The following is a 21,773-nucleotide window of genomic DNA, read 5'->3' as shown; positions in this document are numbered from 1 at the left end:
TACTTTTATTGAATACAATATGTTTAATTGCTTAACAACACTGACACCTTGGAATAGTTTAGCTAAGCTAAAAATGTTCTGTTGATGATTTTTGTTTGTATTCAGTGTCTAAAGCTTCTTGCTTAAGTGTCCAACAATAATCTGCCAGCATTGATATATTCCAGTTGCCCTGATATCATTTCTCCACGACCACAATGTCCTGGTGAAACAGTGCCAAGATTTTCTCGGAAGAAGTCTAAATTGGAATGCAGGAAATTAATCTTTAGTGATATGTTGTGCTTCATGATTTTGTATGCTTGAAGCTCATAGTTTGGCGCTCTGTAGTTGCCAAGAAAATTTTCAACAACATCCTTGAATGCCTTCCATGTGATTTTTTCCGGTCCCACTAGAAGTTCTTCAATTTGCCTCTCATTAATGACTTGTTTGCTTTGTGGACCAACAAAAATGTCTTCTTTAATCTTGGCACCAGTTATCCTGAGAATTATCTGTGTCAAATATTGAAATCCTTCATGGAAATTTATAGCCTTTCTAAAATCTATCCTGCCAAGCTATATCCGCTTTGCCTAAGCATGCCCAGGCATGTCTGGACAAGATAGAAAACTTGTCAGCTTACAGTGTGGGCAACATTTTAATTAACTTGAATTATGAATTCAAATAACAAATGGTGCATGATAGGGAAATTTCATGGTGACTTTCATGATCAGCAGCCCAAATTCCATAAGATATACCCAAAAGTACTCAGGAAGCAAAATCTTTGTTGTCCAGTGTTATTGATTCACCAACAAGTTGAAACAGATCTTCCCGATCTGGTATATCAATTTCTTCTGTTGTTTTTATTATTCTACCACATCTCCTATTTTTAATCACATTTGCTCTGCTTCCTGATATTAGTTAATTTGCTCTGATGTTTCTTTCCATTTAACCTTCTCTCTAAATTATACCCACCAATCTGTTCATGGCAAGCTGTGCTTTTCTGTAAGTGACAAGTGAGGCTGCCCACCAATCAGATTTTCTGACCTTACCACAATGATGGTGTCTGTAAACTGGGGAGAGATTGGGCGCTGGACATTAAGTCTGTGATCATGGATCTCAGTGCTAGTGGATAAGTGTAATGAAGATCATTCACAGATCACTTACAGATTAGTTGGTTGGACTTGGAGAACGTACACGTAGCTTGTGGATCCACAGCATCTGACCTCTTTTTGCCATCACGTTACCAAGGCCCCAAGTATTCCAGCCAACAAGAGGGGCTTTTTAAGGCAGTCAGATTTCCAAAAGGAATTCAATGATTGAGGTTTCTTTTCCAAAATACATTTGAGCATTCCCCCACTCTTAACCTGACCTGTTCCAGCCAAATCTGGAGATGATCAGTTTGAAGGAAGTTAATACTCACTTCAGTTTGTTAACGATGTAACTACCCAATAAATGCTATTCATGTCATACACACAAAGTCAAAATTATCCTCTATCGAAAGTTAATTCATTTGATAGTGCTTCATTCTATCATCACTCATTTAAATTTATCTTTATGTTTCTCTATATTTTCATGTAATATATTGAAAAGAATGAATTACTGTTAAACCCATTCTCCTTTACTGATGTAATTATTAATCCAAACATTGAGCCATTTAAATTGGGCATCACTTCAAAACACAGCAGGAAGCCACATCCATATTGGCATGAAAAGAGCTCATTACAAGAAGGCAGAAACAGTAAATTCTTTCTGGAAGATTTTATTGGAAGAAACAAATGTTTAGCTTTAAATAGGATTGTTTATGGAAATGCACAGGGTCATCTTACTCATTTGTCCTTCACAGGAATTATCTTAGAAATGTGTACAGAGAATAATTAACCCCTACCCCCTTGTGAAGAGGGTAGATCTCTATAGGATTGTGATTAACAATCCAAACGCATTCCCCCATGCCTTCTACACTAAGCACAGCGCTGAGAAAGGTTGAGCAAATTGGGAATTATTGCATTGGATCACAAGAGAATGAGGGGCAATCGGTAAAGGGTGTAAAGTTATGAGGAGCAGAGACAGGGTGAATATGTGTAGTCTTTTTCCCAAGGATGGAGAATCAAAAACTAGAGAGCATAGATTTCAAGTGTGAGAGGAGAGATTTAATAGAAACCCGAGAGGTAACCTTTTCACCCAGAGTACGGTCAGTATGTAGAGTGTACTGTCTGAGGAAGCAGTCGAGGCAGGTACATTAGCACGTTTAAAAGGTGCTTGGACAGGTACATGGATAGAAAAGGTTTAGAGTGATATGGGCAAATGGGACTAGTTTGGGTGGGAATCATGATAGGATGGACCATTTGGGCTGAAGGGCTGGTTTCCATGCTGAAAGACACTCTGAGTCCTTGTCTGCCCCCACTGAGTACTGTTGATGGAAAAGTGAATACTCAGGGTGCTTGCTCAGGTGACAATCATGTGGGCTGTTATATCCTGGAAAGTGCTGAAATTTTTTATTGTTGCTGAGGCCACACCCATCCAGACAAGTGGAGACTATTCCATCGTGCTGCTTCTCCCTTTGTGGATTTATGGCAGATTGCAAACAGCTTTAAGCTGCATAACTGCCACCTTCTAAACTGGAGTGTGGGGCAGGATATCTAAATCCTAGATATTTATATTTGCATCAGATTCTTTTAAAAAGGCCTATATTCTTAAGGAACTGCACTACATATTTACAGCAATAATCCTATGATCCTTTCTGCAAAATATTGTTAATGTTAAATTGTACTTCATTCTGTGATAACTTTAAAATCAACCATTCCCTCCCTTGGACAGCTCATCAATACATGCTCAACTGTTCCTTACCGATTACAATACTCTACTCACACACCCATTATTGTGTTTCTTCATTAAAAACAAAGTACTATTTAACCCTGTGTGCCCGAACTTCAATCTCAATGTTATTATCTCCTCCCTCCTGCCCTTTCCTGCATTCCTCAACCATCCCACTTCTCTCTGGATACTGTAAAGATGTCTTCCTATTCTCTCTTCATCCCATTGTCTTCTCCACATTTAAAAAAAAATCACTTTTAATAATGTTTTTCATTTCTCCTTTACTGTAATCTTTTTGAATGAGCACTCTTTCTCGTCTAATTGCCTCCTTTGCTAATTTATCTGCTTGCAAATTCCGTCTTATACCAAGAAGTGCTGGAACCCACTTAAAACATATACAGTGTCGCATTATTTTAAGTCTAAGTAAGATTTATATTATTTCACACATAATATCTTGTCTTGCCTTTGAAGTCAACCCTTTTAGATTCCTAATTGCTGTCCTTGAATCAGACAATATTACAACCCACTTCCTCCACCCACTGCTAAGTTATTAGTACAGTTGTCATTTCACCTGTATACACTGAGAAATCGTCATTTATCCTCACCTGCCTGTTCATGTTAAAATCATACATTACCAATCCTACCTGTCATCTACTATTACCACTTTTCTGACTTCTCTTTCCTGCTTGCATGTTGCAGATGGTGGGAAGGTCTCTGTGATGCTAGGAGGTAATTCACTGCCTGCGATACACACAGTTTACCTTTGATCCGGTCATGCTTCTGGTCAAAGGTAAGTCCCGGTTGTTGATATTGGGTTTCTTGGCTATAATGATACTGAACGTTTAGTACCCCTTTTAGTGGCATAGCTGTAACATTCCACTTACCAACCTATTCCTTGAACCTACAATCTGCCAGAGGAACTCAGTGGATTAAGTTGCATCTGGAGGAGGAAAGGAGTTGCTGGTGTTTTGGGTTGAAACTCTGCATCAGGACAGAGAGTGGAGAGGGGAGATGGTCCGCACAGAGAGGAGAAGGGGAGCAGTGAGTCTGAGAAAGGATACACAGACCGCACCAGGTACAGGAGTGGAGGTTGTCAGTGTGTTTGGATATGGCCCTAATGTGGAGAAAGGGAAGGAGGGGTGGGGGGGGGGGGGGAGAGAGAGAGAGAGAGAGTCAACAGTTCACTGACATTAATGAGATCTGTTGTAGAACTAAAGGGAAAAGAAAAACAATAAACGCTCAGCCAACAAGCTGGTTACCTAAAACTCTCAGACTGAAAAGTAAATGCCAACACCACAGCTTGAAGCAATAACCAAATGCTAAATGAATACCGCTCCTGGACAGCGTCTGTTGAAATGATCATCCTCTTCGCCAGACAAGGACAAGGGTAAGTAGGGAGGGGAGTGTTGCTTTGGGTCAAATCTCGACAAGACTACAATGAAATGAAAGCAGTTAAAAACCGCCATAATGAAACAGTAATTAGCTGGAACATGCAAACTCACGAGCACAATCGCCGAGCCTGTTGCATAGTTTGCCTGCAGCAGGGTCTGTCGTTGTGACAGAGGTGAGGAGGACCTGAGAGACAATGGTAGTTGAATGACAGATGGAGGCAGACTGAGAAGGGAAAAAACTGAGAGGCAGTGGGAGTGAAGTGGGGGGAGAGGAATGAAGGTTGAAGACAGCTGCTGGAGGGAGATAAGCAGGAACATAAAACATTTGGCAAGGTATGGATCTGGTATTGGTGTGTTTTTACCTTGATGCCCATCAACTGCAGATACTTATTGTCATACTTAGTGGCATATTTTTTCACATGTTATTTTAATTCTGGAATTTATAGAGGTCACTCTAAATTGTCACTTGTTGACAAAAAATGTTTTACTTTAGGGAAGTTATTCAGTCAATAACTAATTAGGTCTCGGACCTCAACATCTGACAATGTAAAATCTACTTTACACCTCTGAAAGGACATTCATATTTCCTCTGGTGGATTTGCCAGCTGTGTAACATTCTAACCTTGCAATTCCCTTCAGCAGTACACTACTGATACGCAGTAATTGTGACTAAGTCCAGACTGCCTTGAACTCATTTCCAAACTCTTACCTCTTTTTTTGTGGCAATTATCAAGAGCAGGCTCTTTAATGAGCGCTTGCCTTTCCACAGCTGGCTGAGTCACCCAGCTGTTACTTCAGAGGAAGTCCCATGCAAACAGGGATTTCCACTGAATTTCTATCAAAGTTTTGAAATGAAAAAGTGAAAAGGAAATTCATTGTCCCTATCCTATCCTGCACAGAGTATACAGATTTGTTCATTTTGGTGTTTATGCTTTACACACATCTCCACCCACTTCTCGGTCTAACACTTCATTTCATTTCACTTCCTTTTCCCCTTTATGTTTATTCAGCTTCTCCTAAAATGCAGTTAGTTAGCTACCTCTGGCATGGAGTTCCTCAGCTTAGACAGTCTCTGAGCAAAATTACTTACTCTAACTTCACTCAAACGTTTATTAGTGGCACCCATGTCCTTATGGGCTAATGTTTTTGTACTTCATGCACGTGGAAGCATCTTTTTTGCAGGTACCCCGTACCTCACATAACAGTTAACTATATTGAAATTAATTTGCTTGTGTGCAATTGTATAATAGTGTATACTCAGTGCTAACTTTATTAGGCTCCTCCTGTACCTAATGAGGTGGCCACTGAGTATGTGTTTGTGATCTTCTGCTGCTGTAGCCCATCCACTTGAAGGTTCGACATGTTCTGCATGCAGAGATGCTCTTCTGCACACCGTTGTTATATGTGGTTATTTGAGATGCTTTCACTTTCCTGTCAGCCTGAACCAGTCTGGCCATCCTTTTCTGACCTCTCTGATTAACCAACCATTTTCATCCACAAAACTGCCACTCACTGGATGTTTTTCCTTTGCTTTTTCACACCGTTCTCTGCAAACTCTAGTGTCTACTGTGCAAGAAAATCCCAGGAGGTCGACAGTTTCCAAGATACTCAAAACACCTTGCCTCTCACCAACAATTATAGCATAGTCAAAACCACGTAGATCACATTTCTTCCCCATTCCGATGTTTGATCTGAACAACTGAGCCTCTTGACCAATTCAGCATGCTGGCACATGATTGGCTGATTAGATATTTGCATGAACAAGTAGGCGTGCAGGGTGTTCCTAATAAAATGGCCACTGTGTGTATACTACATTTAGTTGGAATATTGACAATATCAACTTCTCATAACTGTACAAATAAAAAAATAATCAAAGTAACAAGCCAAGTGGGAACATAAATTTTGTCTTTGTGAAGCCTTTCATCATTTTCCTACATTGCATGCAGCAACTCTCTCGAAGAACATAAACACCATCCATCCACTTTAACAGAGGGTGATCTTCGTCAACAAGCTGTCAATCCTCCCTAAAATAGAAATCTGATTGCTAATGGAATTTATTAATATGCCCAGAGGCATATTTTATTTGATGGCAAATATGACCTTGGTGGGAATAACTATCTTTAAACAATGTAATGAATGAAATATACGCTCAAACATCTCAGAGCATTTCCCAGTAAACAAGCACAGCAAAAGCTAGCTTTGCTTATTCACATCTTCATTGCCAGAAGTCCCAATACGTAGCACAACAGAATGCACAAATTATTAAAACTGTTTCAGTAGCTACAGCAGTAGAACATATTTTCATTCATCTAACTCCTCTATTTTATGGGTAATATTTTATTTCCCTTCTGGCTGTCCTGTTGAAACACAGATTTTTGTTTTAATGTAAAAAAGCAACAGTGCATTATCACTAGCCACAGTAGTTTATAAGGCTGGCCTTTGGAGAGAGATCATGATGGCCAAACTTGAGTGGGTATATTTTGCACCAGATGAAAGAGAAGGTGATCTGGTTAATTCCGTGGTGAATACTTGTTGGGATAAAAATTGACCAAGCCTTCCACACAACTTTTTTTTGCATTTCACAGTAAGCCCTATGGAGCTGACTCCTGTAGCTGTTCAACTTGTAGTGCAAAGTAATTCTTGTCTGTTCAGACTGGTTGATAAACATAATTTGCATCCATTCCTTCATGAGTGAGTGTTCTGTGATCCCAATGGGAAAGGCTCTTATCATAATGGATAAATTCAGCAAAAGAAAACTTGCCTCAAGTACTAACTTCAGCTACCTATTTAATCTTGTACTGTTGCAGCTCCAGAGTGATTGGTTATGGGCTCCTTAACTTACTTGACTTTAATCTGTAAATTTATTAATGCCATATGTTCTGAGATGCAGTGACTTTTTTGTTTTGTGAAGATCACTTCATTACAAAGTGCGCTGTGCTTATACAACAAAGGATGCAGAATGAAGTGTTGCAGTTACTGAGAAAGTGCAGTGCAGGCAGAAAATAAGGTACAGGGTATATTGTGAGGTCAAGAGTTCATCATACCATACCAGGGGACCTTTCAATCGTCTTATAACAGTAGCATAGATGTTGTCCAAGCTGGTGGTATGTACTTTCAGCCATTTCTATCTTATGCCTCATGGGAGGAAGGAGAAGAGAGAATGCCCAGGATGGTGGGATCTTTGATTATGTTGGCTGCTTTACCAAGGCAGCAAGAAGTTTAGATACAGCCTATGGAGGGGAGGCTAGTTTCTGTGATGTAGTGAGCTCAACTCTTTGCAGCTTCTTATGGTCTTGGGCAGATAGTTACTATACCAAGCCATGATGCATCCAGAAATGTTGCTTTCTATTGTGCCTCAATAAAGATTGATGAGAGTCAAAGGGTCCATGCTAAATTTCCATAGCCTCCTCAGGAAATAGAGGTGCTCTTGTGCTTTCCTGGCTGTGGCATATATCCGTCCTTAACATAAGAGGCACTGAGGCTTCTGTCAACTGAATCAGAAAAGAGTGAAGAACAATTCTCTGATCAGTTTTGATAGGTTTCACCATTTTGAAAAAATCTGAGACATGGTAAAAAGAAGAAGTTGAATGTCAAGCTTTTCTTTGACATAGGTACATACGAGGGGTGATTGATAAGTTTGTGGCCTAAGGTAGCAGTCAATGTTAGAAAACCTAGCACATTTATTTTTCAACATAGTCCCCTCCTACATTTATACACTTAGTTCAGCGGCCGTGGAGCATACAGATCCTTTCCTAGTAGAAGTGGTCCACTGCAGGGGTGATTGATAGGTTTGTGGCCTAAGGTAGAAGGAGATGAGTCATTAACTTCAAACTTTCTGCATTTTCACCCAAAGAGTTGAACTGCATGTGCATGTACGACAGCATCTTGGACCTCCAGGTGGTTCATAGCAGGGGTGATTGATAAGTTCATGGCCTAAGGGAGAAGGAGATGAGTTATACAGCTCTCATTATGTGCAGTTCAATTCGTTAGGAACTGTGAAGTTAATAACTCATCTCCTTCTACCGTAGGCTACAAACTTATCAATCACCCCTGCCGTGGACCACTTCTGGAGGTCCAAGACGCTGACTTCTACAAAGAAGGGATCCATATGCTCCATGACTGCTGGGCTAAGTTTGCAAATGTAGGAAAAATAAATGTGCTAGGTTTTCTAAAATTGACTCCTTCTATCTTAGGCCACAAACTTATCAATCACTCCTCATATTTCATGTTCAAAAGATTTGCCTCTCTGAAGCATATACTAAAAGGTTGCATGCTCAAAAATATTAATTATGTTAGGAAATCATAATGTGAATAATGTTATGTACAAAAGGTTATACCTCAATTAGAACATGATAAACTACATTTGGATTCACTTTGGTGAAATTTGATACAATGATATCATGCTCGGATTATGTGGGGGGAGTGTTGTACATAACTTCTGGGATTTCCTCACTATATGCCACCAAGAGTGGGATTCAGATTGCAGCTTTATAATATTTGTATTTAATGACTTTTATATGTATTTACATGACAGTAAAAAAATGGGGAACAGACATTCAGCAGATTTCCCTCTGATTTAGCCATGTTACAATTCAGCCGTGAGATGCCCATATGGATAGAGAGACAAGAGGAGAGAGAGGCAGTACAGAGGGGACTGGATTGTCTTTCAACAGTCTTGAGGGTACCTATGGCTCTGGGAATTTTGCTTGGAATTGGTCCCAATGACAATATCATGCATTCCAAGATCTATTAGCAATGACAGGTACAAAGTATATTAAATGCTACTCAGTACATCCACACACACCCAAGGGACTCCATTTTATTTGTGTGGTATTCTCTTTGCCAAATCTTATGATTTTTCTGGATGGATTTGCTAAATGTTGATAAATTAAGGACAGTTTCTTCGCTTGCATTATTTCCCACTGAGGTTGAATATGTCCAAAGGAATTTCATAAAATACTTTAGAGTCAATTGGGAGAGTTTTCATGGCATCATTCTACTAAATTTGAATCCATGAATCAGCATCATTAGCTCATTACTTGTTCTAGTTACGCAAACATTCTGGTCCCAGAACACCACTTCCAACTTTTCAACTTTACAACAAACCTCTCAACAATTAAGGGGAAAAAGATGTGTAAATATAGACTAAAATGCAGAAACTAAGAATGCGGCAGACATATGTTAATCCACTCACAGAAATTACAAGATGAGAGAAATTCATCCTTCTTATCTTTGTATAATGAGTTTAAGGATGAAAATCTAATCATTTATATAGCATTTAAATTTAAATGTGATTTACTTATTGTTGACGAGGGAACCCACTGGCAGAAGTCTGTTTACTGCAGATCAGGGTGATGCAGAGAAAGCTTATAGGTGTAAAGAGTAATTTTGAGCCTAGCGCATGTAGTACTTAACATAACTGACTTCAGCCACTAGCCTTCAGATTCATATATGTATTGTAGATTTAATTTAAAATGCAGCTCTGAACAATGGGATTCCTAAAAGCCTTGAATCATAGACCAGACAATGCTGATTAAAATTAAATTAGATGTCTGTAGTGTGGGTGCGAATCAGGAGGTGTGAAGTTTGTGTGTAGTTTCAAAGAAAGCATTGTAGATATGTTGTAAACATGGAATTGTCCTTTGACATCTAGCACATAAAATACTGGGTAGCATGGGCCAACCAGACCTTTCAACTGAAAGGTTCTCAATATGATACCGGCTGAATCTTGATTTGTTGTATAAAGAGGCTACTTCAAATCTACCAGTACTTTTCTCCAGTGACTTCATTCATACAGCTGCAATAAGGATAGGAGTCCAAGCAAACTCTGATCTAAAAGTTGATCTATGTGCTAAGCGGATGCTGAAATACTATCACAGCTACCATCACCACCAGAAAGCAACATCCATCATCAAGAACCCCACCAGCCAGAATATGCTCTCTTCTTGCTGTTGCCATTGGGAAGGAGGTACAGTAGTCATAGGTTCCACTCCAGCAGGTTCAGCAACAGTTATTACCCTTCAACTATTAGCTCCTGAACCAGCATGGTTAACTTCAATCACCTCAACTCTGAACCGATTCCACTACTTATGGAATCACTTTCAAGGACTCGACAACTCATATTCTCAGTATTATTTATTTATCTATTTATTTCTTTAGCTGCACAGTTTGTCCTTTACACATTGGCTGTTTGTCACTTTCTTTGTATGCAGTTTTCATTGATTCTATTGTAGATTTTTGTTCTAATGCAAATGCATGGAAGAAAATGAATCTCAAGGTTGTATGTAGTGACATACAGTATACGTACCTTGATAATAAATTTACTTCGAATTGTGAATTTTGAACCATGATGGGACTATGAAAAGTAATGTCATAATGTGGACAGCAATAATACAGTTTGTAAAATAAATAAACAATGCTCATAAGATGTTTAAAGGGAATTCAATTATGTTGGATTTCAGAGCTCTGTGTCCTTGGATTGGAACATCAGTCATACTAGGATCAAATTTAATTACAGGTTTCCAATACAATTGTAAATATGTATTATGAAAAAAACAACATAAAATTAGTGTAAAATCTTTCAAAATGATCATATTTTGAGTTTTTGCTGTCTATAAAATTGTGGCATTAAGCAATAACCCATGGCTTAACTTTGAAATCTCTTTATGGGCTTTCTCTCTGGAAGCGTGCTGATTCAATATTATATTTGTATCTCTTCCTCCATCCACAGACACACTGCTGCCACAAAACAACCAATTTCATGTCCCATAAGTCAGTGATAATAGTGTATCTGATTCCGATTCTGAATATGCGTTTAATTTGCAGGCAATAGATAAGATGGTCAAGATGACTGAGAGTTTCCTTTTGGCTTGTGATTTCTTTGTTCTCCAGGATTAGCACTTGAAATTGGAAATGTCATACCCTGCGCAATGTTTAATGTCGCATTTTCACTTTCCTCTGCCAAACAGTGACACTTAGAATATTTAATACAAGAGCACATGACTAATTCTAACCTCAACTAGCCTGCCCAACAGAGGTGATGGGTGGACTAATAGATAGAGTGGGCATGGAGAAATCAATTCTGCCTGACCTAGGTGTGGGTTTTTGTATGATGCAAAGGAGCAAAAATGGCCTTTGTAATTCCTACCACTTCGATTGTTGAGCATGTACCACTTGTTGGATATCAGAATCCTGCCCTTTTATTTACTTACAGAGAAACAGCATGGAATAGGCCCTCCCGGTCCTTCCAGCCACACCACACAGTACTCCCCCAACTTAACCCTAGCCTAATCTTGGGACAATTAACCTAACAGCCAGTCCGTCTTTGGACTGTGGGAGGAAACCAAGATTTTGATGCAGTCTGACGAATCCTTTTCTCAAAGCATGCCCAGGATGAATTTCCATCTGAGAAATTTAATATATTACAGAAATATCATTCCAGTTGCAGTATGCTAAATATAATTTTCTTCCACCATAGAGAAAAAGTAGTGATCGCTTTACTGCCTGGAGTACAGTGACAGACTCTGTATCTCACCTTTCTTTATGTTACTGTCCAAAACTAGAAACACATTACGATACAAATGTAGGGCACAGATATTCAGTCCATTATCTCCAGGTCAGCCAAAAGAAAATCTATCCAGCTTAATGCTACTTCCCCACCCTTGGTGCACAGGGCTACAGAGTACAGCTCAAATGTACATCCAAATAAATCAGACCACTCCTGGCATGGGAAGAAGCTTAGCTCACACCTCTTCAATCAGTATTACTGTCAGGCAGAAAGACCAGGTTATGTGCTGCAAATGATTAGCAATTCAATGTTTAATTATGGTTTTTAGCAAAATGGAATATTTTGCAGCATCAAGGATGGATAAGCATTAATTGGCCAGTTTATATGGAGTACTGCCCAGCAATTTTGTAGAGAACCAGCAATTAGCTGCAGTGTGTGAATATGCACATTCTTGATTGCCATTGTAGTTTGAAAAATAAAGCACCAGAGGACCTATGTGGGGGCATCCTTCGCTCCATCCCAGGGTTACCACTGAGTCCCACAGTACCTTATGAAATATAATTCATGATTTACACCAACTTTTCAGCACGATAGCAACCTTAATTAAAATGATAAGTTTAGCTTAATTTTAAAATGTTCTTTAATTCTCTATATAATTCATATTTTTATTTAACCTGGTGATTTTAATGAAAATATTTTGCAATTTTATTGGTTTAAATGTTATTTTTAATTATCTAAATGAATTTAAACCTTTTAATTGACTGTGACCATCGAAGATCATTCTGTCTAAGTAATTTTTAACCTCTTATTGCTACAGTGAGAAGTTCCCACTTGCTTCAAAAAGCTAATAATTATACCAGTGCCTAAGAAGAGTAGTGTGAGCTGCCTTAATGACTATCATCCTGTAGCACTCACATCTAGAGGTTGGTCATGACTAGAAGGAACTCCTGCCTCAGCAAGGACCTGGTCCCACTGCAAGTTGCCTACAGCCACAATAGCTGACGCAATCTCAATGGCTCTTCACATGGCCTTAGATCACCTGAAATATACAAACATCTACGTCAGGATGCTGTTTGTTGACTATAGCTCAGCATTTAACACCATCATTCCCACAATCCTAATTGTTAAGTTACAGAACCCGGGCCTCTACAATTAGATCCTCGACTTCCTAACTGGAAGACCACAAACTGTGTTGGCGATAATATCTCCTTGCTGATGATCAACACTGGTGCACCTCAGGGGGTACGTGCTTAGTGCGCTGCTCTGCTCCCTCTACTCCCATGACTGTGTAGTTAGGTGTAGCTCAAATACCATTGATAAATTTGCTGATAATACAACCATTGTTGGTAGAATCTCAGACGGAGATGAGAGTGTGTACAGGTGCAAGACATGCCAGTTCGTTGAGTCCCAGCAATAACCTTGCACTCAATGTCAGTAAGACCAAAGAGCTGATTGTGGACTTCAGAAAGGGTAAGACAAGGGAATATGAACCAATCCTCAAAGAGGGATCATGGCTGGAGAGAGAGTGAGCATTTTGAACTTCCTGGGTGTCAAGATCTCTGAGAGTCTAACCTGGTCTCAACATATCGATGCAGCTATAAAGAAGGAAGAAAGTGGCTATATTTCATTAGGAGTTTGAAGAGATTTGGTTTGTCAACTAAAACACTCAAGAACTTCCATAGATATACCATGGAGAACATTCTGACAGGCTGCATCACTGTCTGGTATGGGGCGGGGGGGGGGGGGTTAGGAAGGGCTACTGCACAGGACTGAAAAAAGCTACAGAAAGTTGTAAAATTAGTCAGCTCTATCTCAGGTACTAACCTCCGTAGTAACCAAGACATCTTCAAGGAATGGTGCCTCAGAAAGGCAATGTCCATTATTAAGGACCCCCATCACCCAAGACATGCCCTCATCTCTTTGTTATCATCAGGAAGGAGGTACAGAAGCATGAAGACACACATACAATGATCCAAGAACAGCTCTTCTCTTCTGCCATATGATTCATAAATGGACATTGGACCCATGAACACTACCGCACTTTTTAAAATATATATTATTTCTGTTTTTGCTCTATTTTATATATTCTAATATATATATATATATTTACTGTAATTGATTTATATATTTTGATATTATCATGTATTGGATTGTACTGCTGCTGCTGCTAAATTAACAAATTTAATGACACATGCCGGTAATAATAAACCTGATTCTGATTCTGATAAGGCAGGGTAATGACCAGTTGGGATGTCAATGTCTGTCAGGGTGAGGCCTCACTCATAGTCTACACATGGGAAGGACACAGATCCAAGGTTTCAAAGTCATTGACAGTCAGAATGACTGCAGTGTTAGTATTGTTCAGTGAGACTGGACAATGGTTAGGATCAAGTATGACCTGGTCCAATGTTTGGCAGTTCAGTAAATACCTGAGCTGGGAATTCTTATTGTTTGTTGCAGAATTCTACTTTGGAAATAAAGAATGATTTTAAACAATTTGAAAAAAGATTAATTTTCCACCAGAAAGCTTTTGGCATCTTGACTGACGCTCTCGATTTTTTTTTACAGCAGCATGGACCAACCACTGCTTTGAACAGGAAATCTTTACATGGCCTGAAAATGGCGCATCACTTTAAAAAAAAAATTATATAAAAGATAATTCCAGCTACATGGCAACAAGGGCTATGTGTGCAGAAGTATATCAGTTACCCTGAGGTTGAACACCCATGCAGCTTAGAGGAAACAGTGGTCATGACAAAATGAGAGCTGGTAGTGTAAACAGGAGCCATGCTGTACATTAATTACCTGAAATTGTGCTGGTTATGTATTTGTAGCTTAATCTTCCAGAATTTGTCCAAAACTCCTATCATGTCAGAATTCCCTTATTTAACAAATACTTATAACTATTACTCTTATGTTATATGATATGACGTACTGTAGTTTTATTATTTTCTGTGAAACTGGTATCCATGTTTGCTCCCAATAATAACACTAGAACCTACAGTTATTTGATCTGTACATAAATTACCACTTTTCATCAGGTCACAAGAATTTCTGAACTGTAGGCAAGCATTTGAAATGTTATAGATAGTACAAAGTAATTAATTTCATAGTGACTATTTAATATCAAATACAATAAAATATCCAAGTTTATGAAAATGTTCACATGAAAAGCTCTATTTCAAGGTATAGTGAGGAAGCAAGACAGAAACTAGACTAAACAAAATTTGTACATATCGCAGATGGATGAAAAGGATCAGCTGAAGATGAAAGATATTTATTAATCAGCCAGGATAACAGATTTATTAACTGCACCCCACTTCCTGGTAAGTTTTTACGTATATCTCTATCCTAAAAGATTGATACTTTCCTCCAAGCTTATCCTGGAAAAATGTGCCCTCAATAGGTTACTGATCAATAGCGGCAGCAAAACTACTGGACATGGAAAAACCTACCAGGTCCCAGTTTTGCCACTGCATAGAGAAGATCGTAGTTGATGATTGGAGTTGCATCATCAATTTGTTGCCAACCCACAGGTGGTGATGCTGGAGGGGAGATGAGAAACTGTTTTGCTGGCTGTGGAGGGGCAAGGTGCAGGTTATCTCCATCTGAACCTTGATTTTGAACCTGCAGAAAAATATAGGGACTCATTTAGGTCATAATCCAGAGTGCACCAAATAACAGCAACTGTTTATTTTCTGCAATAATAATAGTTGGACCACAAGAGTTAAACAGAGAGAAATAATTACACCAATCAGCATTATACTTTCTGCTAATTAGAGGGTTAAGAACTTTCTCAATGCTTTAAAGATGGTAAGGAGAAATGTGAAGATAGATAAGACACAAATGATTTTGTTGATAGAGCCAAGGTCCAGAAAGCTTTAACTAAACATTAGAGAGAAGTCTATTAAGTGTACAATTGAAATACGTTCAAACTGGTGGTACCCCGATCCAAAAAACTTGGGGCTGGAAAAGTTTCAGATTTTGGATTTTGGAGTATATAGTGAGATAGCTTGAGATCACCATTATTTCCGACTCTGAATTTATGCACTATCTGTAAGACCTACCCTGTTTGACCCTACTGAAGTGCAACACCTTGCACTTGTCAGCATTAAATTCCATCTGAAAATTTTCAGCCCATTTTTCGAGCTCATTTGCATCCCAGCACTTTGTGGAATTTTCAAGCAGATGTTTAATCTTTAAAAATTTAATGTCATGCCTTTGCTTAAATTTCTGTAACCAGTCTACTGAATAGTCACAATTAGCTTCAACTTTCAGTTCATGTGACAGATCTTTGCTTGTTTCATGATCAGCATATTGCTAGGCGGCATTTGTTATTTCTGACACTGATGAATCCACTATCTTAATACACAATCGAGACCTTCATTTTTTACTTTAGACAGTGATTTTCCATTTTTTATTAATTTCTGTTCATTACGTATGTGAGATCTCTTCTTAGAACTGTCTGTGATGTGCGGAGACCTGTACATTGCCTAGGAATCTTCTGTTGCAATGGAATGTGGTGAATGAGGTGAACCCAAGTGCAGGACACAGGGACAGATTGAGTTAAGATGCTTACATGGGCGTAAACGCCAAACAGCAAACAGGAGGGATCTTGACACAGAGCCTTGACTCAGAGACTTGACGTGGAACCTTGACTCAGAGAGATGGAGTCTCATAGGTAAACCTTGAAACTGGAGCTAAACTTAGAACAAACGGTTCTAAACAGTCAGGAAACGTTAGTTATCACACAGGAAAAAGACCAACAATCTGGCAACTGGAGTTTGTAACATGGGGGTTCTTATTCTGCAGGGTCTGATGAAAACCAGGTGTGCCGTCATCAAAGAAAATTAAAAGCAATTGGGAAATTAATGGTTGGAACCGTGACACAATCAAAGGAAATTCGAGGAAAATCAGGAATAAACGATCATTACTGTGACATCTTCCCAGCACCTTGTAGAACTTTCCTTTGGGACATCATGTCAGCGCTCAAAAAAATTCGGATTTCAGAGGTTTACAGATTTTAGAATTTTGGATAAAGGGGTACTCAACCTGTATCCTTAAATTCTTTTCAGTAAGCCACAGTTGTTTCAGGGTTAATTAATTCTCATTACAAAATGACTGTTTTTTAAGCAGAAGAATCAAGTTATGTCTGCGAAATGACGTGCGCATGGTCACAGAATACAGACGCAAGCAGTACTGCAGATACTGGAGAGCTGGAGAAATACATATGATGTGCTGGAGGAGCTCAACAGGTCAGGTAACATCTGTGGATGGGAATAAACAGTCAATGTTTTGGACTAAGACCCTTCATCAGGACTGCAAAGGAAGGGGGAAGAAGTCATAGAATAGTCTTGGAGTCCTTGATTGACTCAAAGTGTGGTGTCCCATAGGCACAATTTTGCAGCAGTTACAAAATGATAGAACCTAGGATAAAGACTTCAGGCCAAAGAAGGTAAAAACAGTCAAGGAGGTCACATTAGCTTTAAATACAGAATGAAATAAGGATGAACTGAAAAATTGCAATGAAGAATAAAATGGGAAAGAAAGAATAGGGTTGGAATAAGTTGATGGAAACAATGGTTTCTTACAACTACTATATCTAATAGCTGTAAGAGTTTGTCACGATTAAGGTGAAAGATACAATTGGAACCATTGAGATGGTGCAGATGAAAAGGATTGCGAGTATGCACGTGACATACAAAATTTCTGAATGTCAGTTATTACTGTGAAGTATTGTACACAGGGCAAATCTGAAACAGAACCATAACTGCTAAATTGGTCAAAGTATTTTCATGGGGAAAAATAGGGGAAAAAAAACATTGACAATAAAAACTAGCTCTGTTTCTTCCACCACATGTGCTGCTTGACCCAATGAGCATTTCCAGAATTTTCTGTTTTATTTCCGAACTCAGGCATCCACAGTATTTTGGTTTTTTGAAGAGAGTTCTGCAACATGGAGAAACCTCCCAGAGCCTCCCTCAGCACTGAATGGAAGAGATCATGTCGGATTACTGTGAAACATCATTAATTTGATGTTAACCAACAGGCTGCTTTGGTGGTAACTGGTTTTGTTACATGGCAAATGTTGTAAACTGATGTATACCACATGATTCCCAAACATAGTGACATCTTCTATACCTCTGTTCACCTAGACCAAAATGTCTACTCCACTCAAGCTTGCCGATGTCTGGTGTTATATCTCTGACACACATTTTGTTTCCTCAATACATCAAATGCACATATTTACTTCTTAGGTTTTATGTTTTTCACAACACTTTGTTTTATTTTATTTCAGTATTTGACTGGTGAAGAATTTAAACATATGTAAAACGTTGCTTTACAGGACAGTTGGGGGCACAACAGCCTGGAATACATACTGAGAAACTGGACCCATTATATCCATAACACCAAACTTAATTTTTTTTTAAAGTTTACACTGACATATGAAGGTGACAACTCTCCCAGAACCTCGATTCCCAAATGATCTCTTCAAACTTGGCTCCAGATGGGAACTTTAATATATGAACACTTCAATGGGGCTTTATATAAATATTATTTTGGATTATAAAATCACTCCCTTTGGCGGTAACTATTTCCATTAAAATGACTTTCAGCGAAAGCTGATTTTAACTGAAGCCGTTATGGGGGCACAGCATTTGCAATTACATTACAGTCTCTGGACCCTCAAGAGGAGGAAGTAGCTGGTGATCACAAACATATGTAATATTGGAAAATATGAACCTGTGGATATTAGGTAAGGCCAGGAAAGGAGTTGATGATGATACAGCTTATGATATATTATTTCATGGGCACTCATAGTTAAGATATTGGAGGCAACTAGTCCTTGTGTGATTGCAACACCTCAACTATTAGACAGTGTTTTTCAGCTTTAAACATTAAATATTAATAGTTGTCTCTGAGTACTAGATATAGAATAATCTGCAGATGCATAAACCACATAACTGGGAATTGACTGTAACCTGTGCACCTATGAAGCATTCACTTATGAAACAAAAAAAACACCAAAGCCAGCAAACTTGAGTGTTTGGGTATTTGTAGGTGAGCTGCAGACTGCTAATGTGGTGTTGAAGAGTGCAGCGGTGCTGTGAGGTGTTGACCTGCTCAGGGTCACTGGCAATCTGCTCTTACATCGGAATCAGAATCAAGCATACTGACTCTGACGTAAGTCATGAAAATTGTTGTTTTGTGACAGAAGTGCAGAAATCACAAATTCTTGTAAATTACAATTATCAATAAATAAGCAAGTAGAGGAAAAGAGAAATAGTGAGGTAGTATTCATGGCTTCATGGACCTTTCAGAAATCTCATTAACCTTGATGGTGGGGAGGCTCGTGCCCATGATGGAAATCACTGAAACTTCTTATGATCCCGTGCACTGGCGCCTCCATACCAGATAACTGTCAGAGGGCTCTCCACTGTTATCCGCTGAAATTTGCTAGAGAGTCTTTGCCGACATACCAAATCTCCTCAACCTCCTAATGAAGTATAGTGTACTTGCTGGCATGACTTCATTGTGATGCACCAATGTGTTGGGCCCAGGACAGATCCTCTGAGATACTGATACCCAGGAACTTGAAAGTGCTCATACCTTCCAACACTGCCCCCTCAATGAGGACTGGTGCATATTTTTCCGGCTCCCCCTTCCTGAAGTCTACTACCAAGTCCATGAGTGTTACTGCGACACCACTCAGCTATCCAATCTGTTTCCCTCCTCGTCGCCATCTGAGGTTCTGCCAACAACAGTGGTGTCATCAATATCCTTGTGGTGTGCCTGTGCTAATTATCAGTGGGGAAGAGCGGTTTCCGTCAGTCTTTACTGACTGTGAGGGTGTCAAGAATCCAGTTGCAGAGGTAGGGACAGAAGCTCAGGTTTTGAAGCTTGTTGTTTCATAATGCTCAGTCTGAGGTACCTTCACATTGGAATTTAAAATGCAATTTGAAATGGAGTTGTCTTATTATTGTCACATACTGAGATGCAGTGAAAAGCTTGTCTTCTATATTGTTCATACAGATCAGGGAATGACACTGAGGCAGAACAAAGCAAAACAATGACAATGCAGAAGAAAGTGCAACTCCTACAGAGAAAGTACAGTGCAGATGAGCAACAAGAAACTTTGCTTTTATCTTGTTTGCATAAGGGACTTAAAATATTGTGATCCGTTCCTTTGTCAGAGATAGCGAATCTGCAATCTGTCATTACATATGAGCAATGCTCGATGAAGAGCACATCAGATCATGGAACCACTGCGATATAGTGTTGAAATACTGCAATGATAACCAATGAGAGGGAACTTGAAGACGGTGAGGACAATATGAGTGAGGTTGATGTTCTGGAACATGTTGATATTAAGGGAGAGGAGGTGTTGGAGTTGTTAAAATACATTAGGATAGTTAAGTCCCTGAGGCCTTACGGAATATTCCCCAGGCTGCTCCACGAGGTGAGGGAAGAGATTGCTGAGCCTCTGGCTAGGATCTTTATGTCCTCATTGTCCACGGGAATGGTACCAGAGGATTGGAGGGAGGCGAATGTTGTCCCCTTGTTCAAAAAAGGTAGTAGGGATAGTCCAAGTAATTATAGACCAGTGAGCCATACATCTGTGGTGGGAAAACTGCTGGAAAAGATTCTTAGAGATAGGATCTATGGGCATTTAGAGAATCATGGTCTGATCAGGGACAGTAAGCATGGCTTTGAAAAGGGCAGATCATGCCTAAAAAGCCTGATAGAGTTCTTTGAGGAGGCAACCAGGCATATAGATGAGGGTAGTGCAGTGGATATGATCCACATGGATTTTAGTAAGGCATTTGACAAGGTTCCACACTGTAGGCTTATTCAGAAAGCCAGAAGGCATGGGATCCAGGGAAGTTCGGCCAGGTGGATTCAGAATTGGTTTGTCTGCAGAAGGCAGAGGGTTGTGGTGGAGGGAGTACATTTAGATTGGAGGGTTGTGACTAGTGGTGTCCCACAAGGATCTGTTCTGGGACCTCTACTTTTCGTGATTTTTATTAATGACCTGGATGTAGGGGTAGAAGGGTGGTTTGGCAAGTTTGCAGACAACACAAAGGTTGGTGGTGTTGTAGATAGTGTAGAGGATTGTCGAAGATTGCAGAGACACATTGATAGGATGTATTAGTGTCCACAGATCCCTGAAAGTTGCCTCAAAGGTAGATAGGGTAGTTAAGAAAGCTTATGGGGTGTTAGCTTTCATAAGTTGAAGGATAGAGTTTAAGAGACGCGATGTAACGATGCAGCTCTTTAAAACTCTCGTTAGGCCACACTTGGAGTACTGTGTCCAGTTCTGGTCGCCTCACTAAAGGAAGGATGTGGAAGCATTGGGAAGGGTACAGAGGAGATTTACCAGGATGCTGCCTGGTTTAGAGAGTATGGATTATGATCAGAGATTAAGGGAGCTAGGGCTTTACTCTTTGGAGAGAAGAAGGATGAGAGGAGATATGATAGAGGTGTACAAGATATTAAGAGGAATAGACAGAGTGGACAGCCAGCACCTCTTCCCCAGGGCACCACTGCTCAGTACAAGAGGACATGAATTTAAGCTAAGGGGAGGGAAGTTCAAGGGGGATATTAGAGGAACGTTTTTCACTCAGAGGGTGGTTGGTGTGTCGAATGCACTGCCTGAGTCAGTGGTGGAGGCAGAAACACTAGTGAAGTTAAAGAGACTACTAGACAGGTATATGGAGGAATTTAAGGTGGGGGGGGGGGTTATACGTGAGGCAGGGTTTGAGGGTCGGCACAACATTGTGGGCCAAAGGGCCTGTAGTGTGCTGTACTATTCTATTTTCTATGTTCTATTATGCCATAACTGCTTTCCATTTATAACATGCATCAACCAGGAAAACAGACTGAAAGTATCAAGAGGTCAACTAGAGATCTTCTTGTTGACGAAGTTCGTGTTCATCACTTAAGTTTTACCTTTCCAGTAGAAACTCTTAGCAATAGGAGTGTAGTGGACAAAAGTATGGATGAATATAGAACATTTATGTACATGAGCTTAAGCATATATTTCATTTTCATTTCACATTGAGATTTCCTTTAATTTTTTTCAGGCCCCA

General features: G+C 39.5%; 1 protein-coding gene across 3 annotated transcripts in view; it reads right to left on the bottom strand.

Annotated features, from left to right (window-relative positions):
• Window positions 1-21,773, bottom strand: part of rcan2 (regulator of calcineurin 2) — a 334,948-nt gene that overhangs the window by 45,141 nt on the left and 268,034 nt on the right. For all 3 annotated transcript variants that reach the window (XM_059981615.1, XM_059981613.1, XM_059981616.1), the window contains one exon: window positions 15,138-15,309. In XM_059981615.1, coding sequence (XP_059837598.1) covers window positions 15,138-15,309 — 172 coding nt within the window. The remainder of the gene's footprint in view (window positions 1-15,137; window positions 15,310-21,773) is intronic.

Source organism: Hypanus sabinus, chromosome 10, assembly GCF_030144855.1.
Source record: "Hypanus sabinus isolate sHypSab1 chromosome 10, sHypSab1.hap1, whole genome shotgun sequence".
NCBI lineage: Eukaryota > Metazoa > Chordata > Chondrichthyes > Myliobatiformes > Dasyatidae > Hypanus > Hypanus sabinus.
This window is presented reverse-complemented; position numbering and strand designations above follow the sequence as displayed.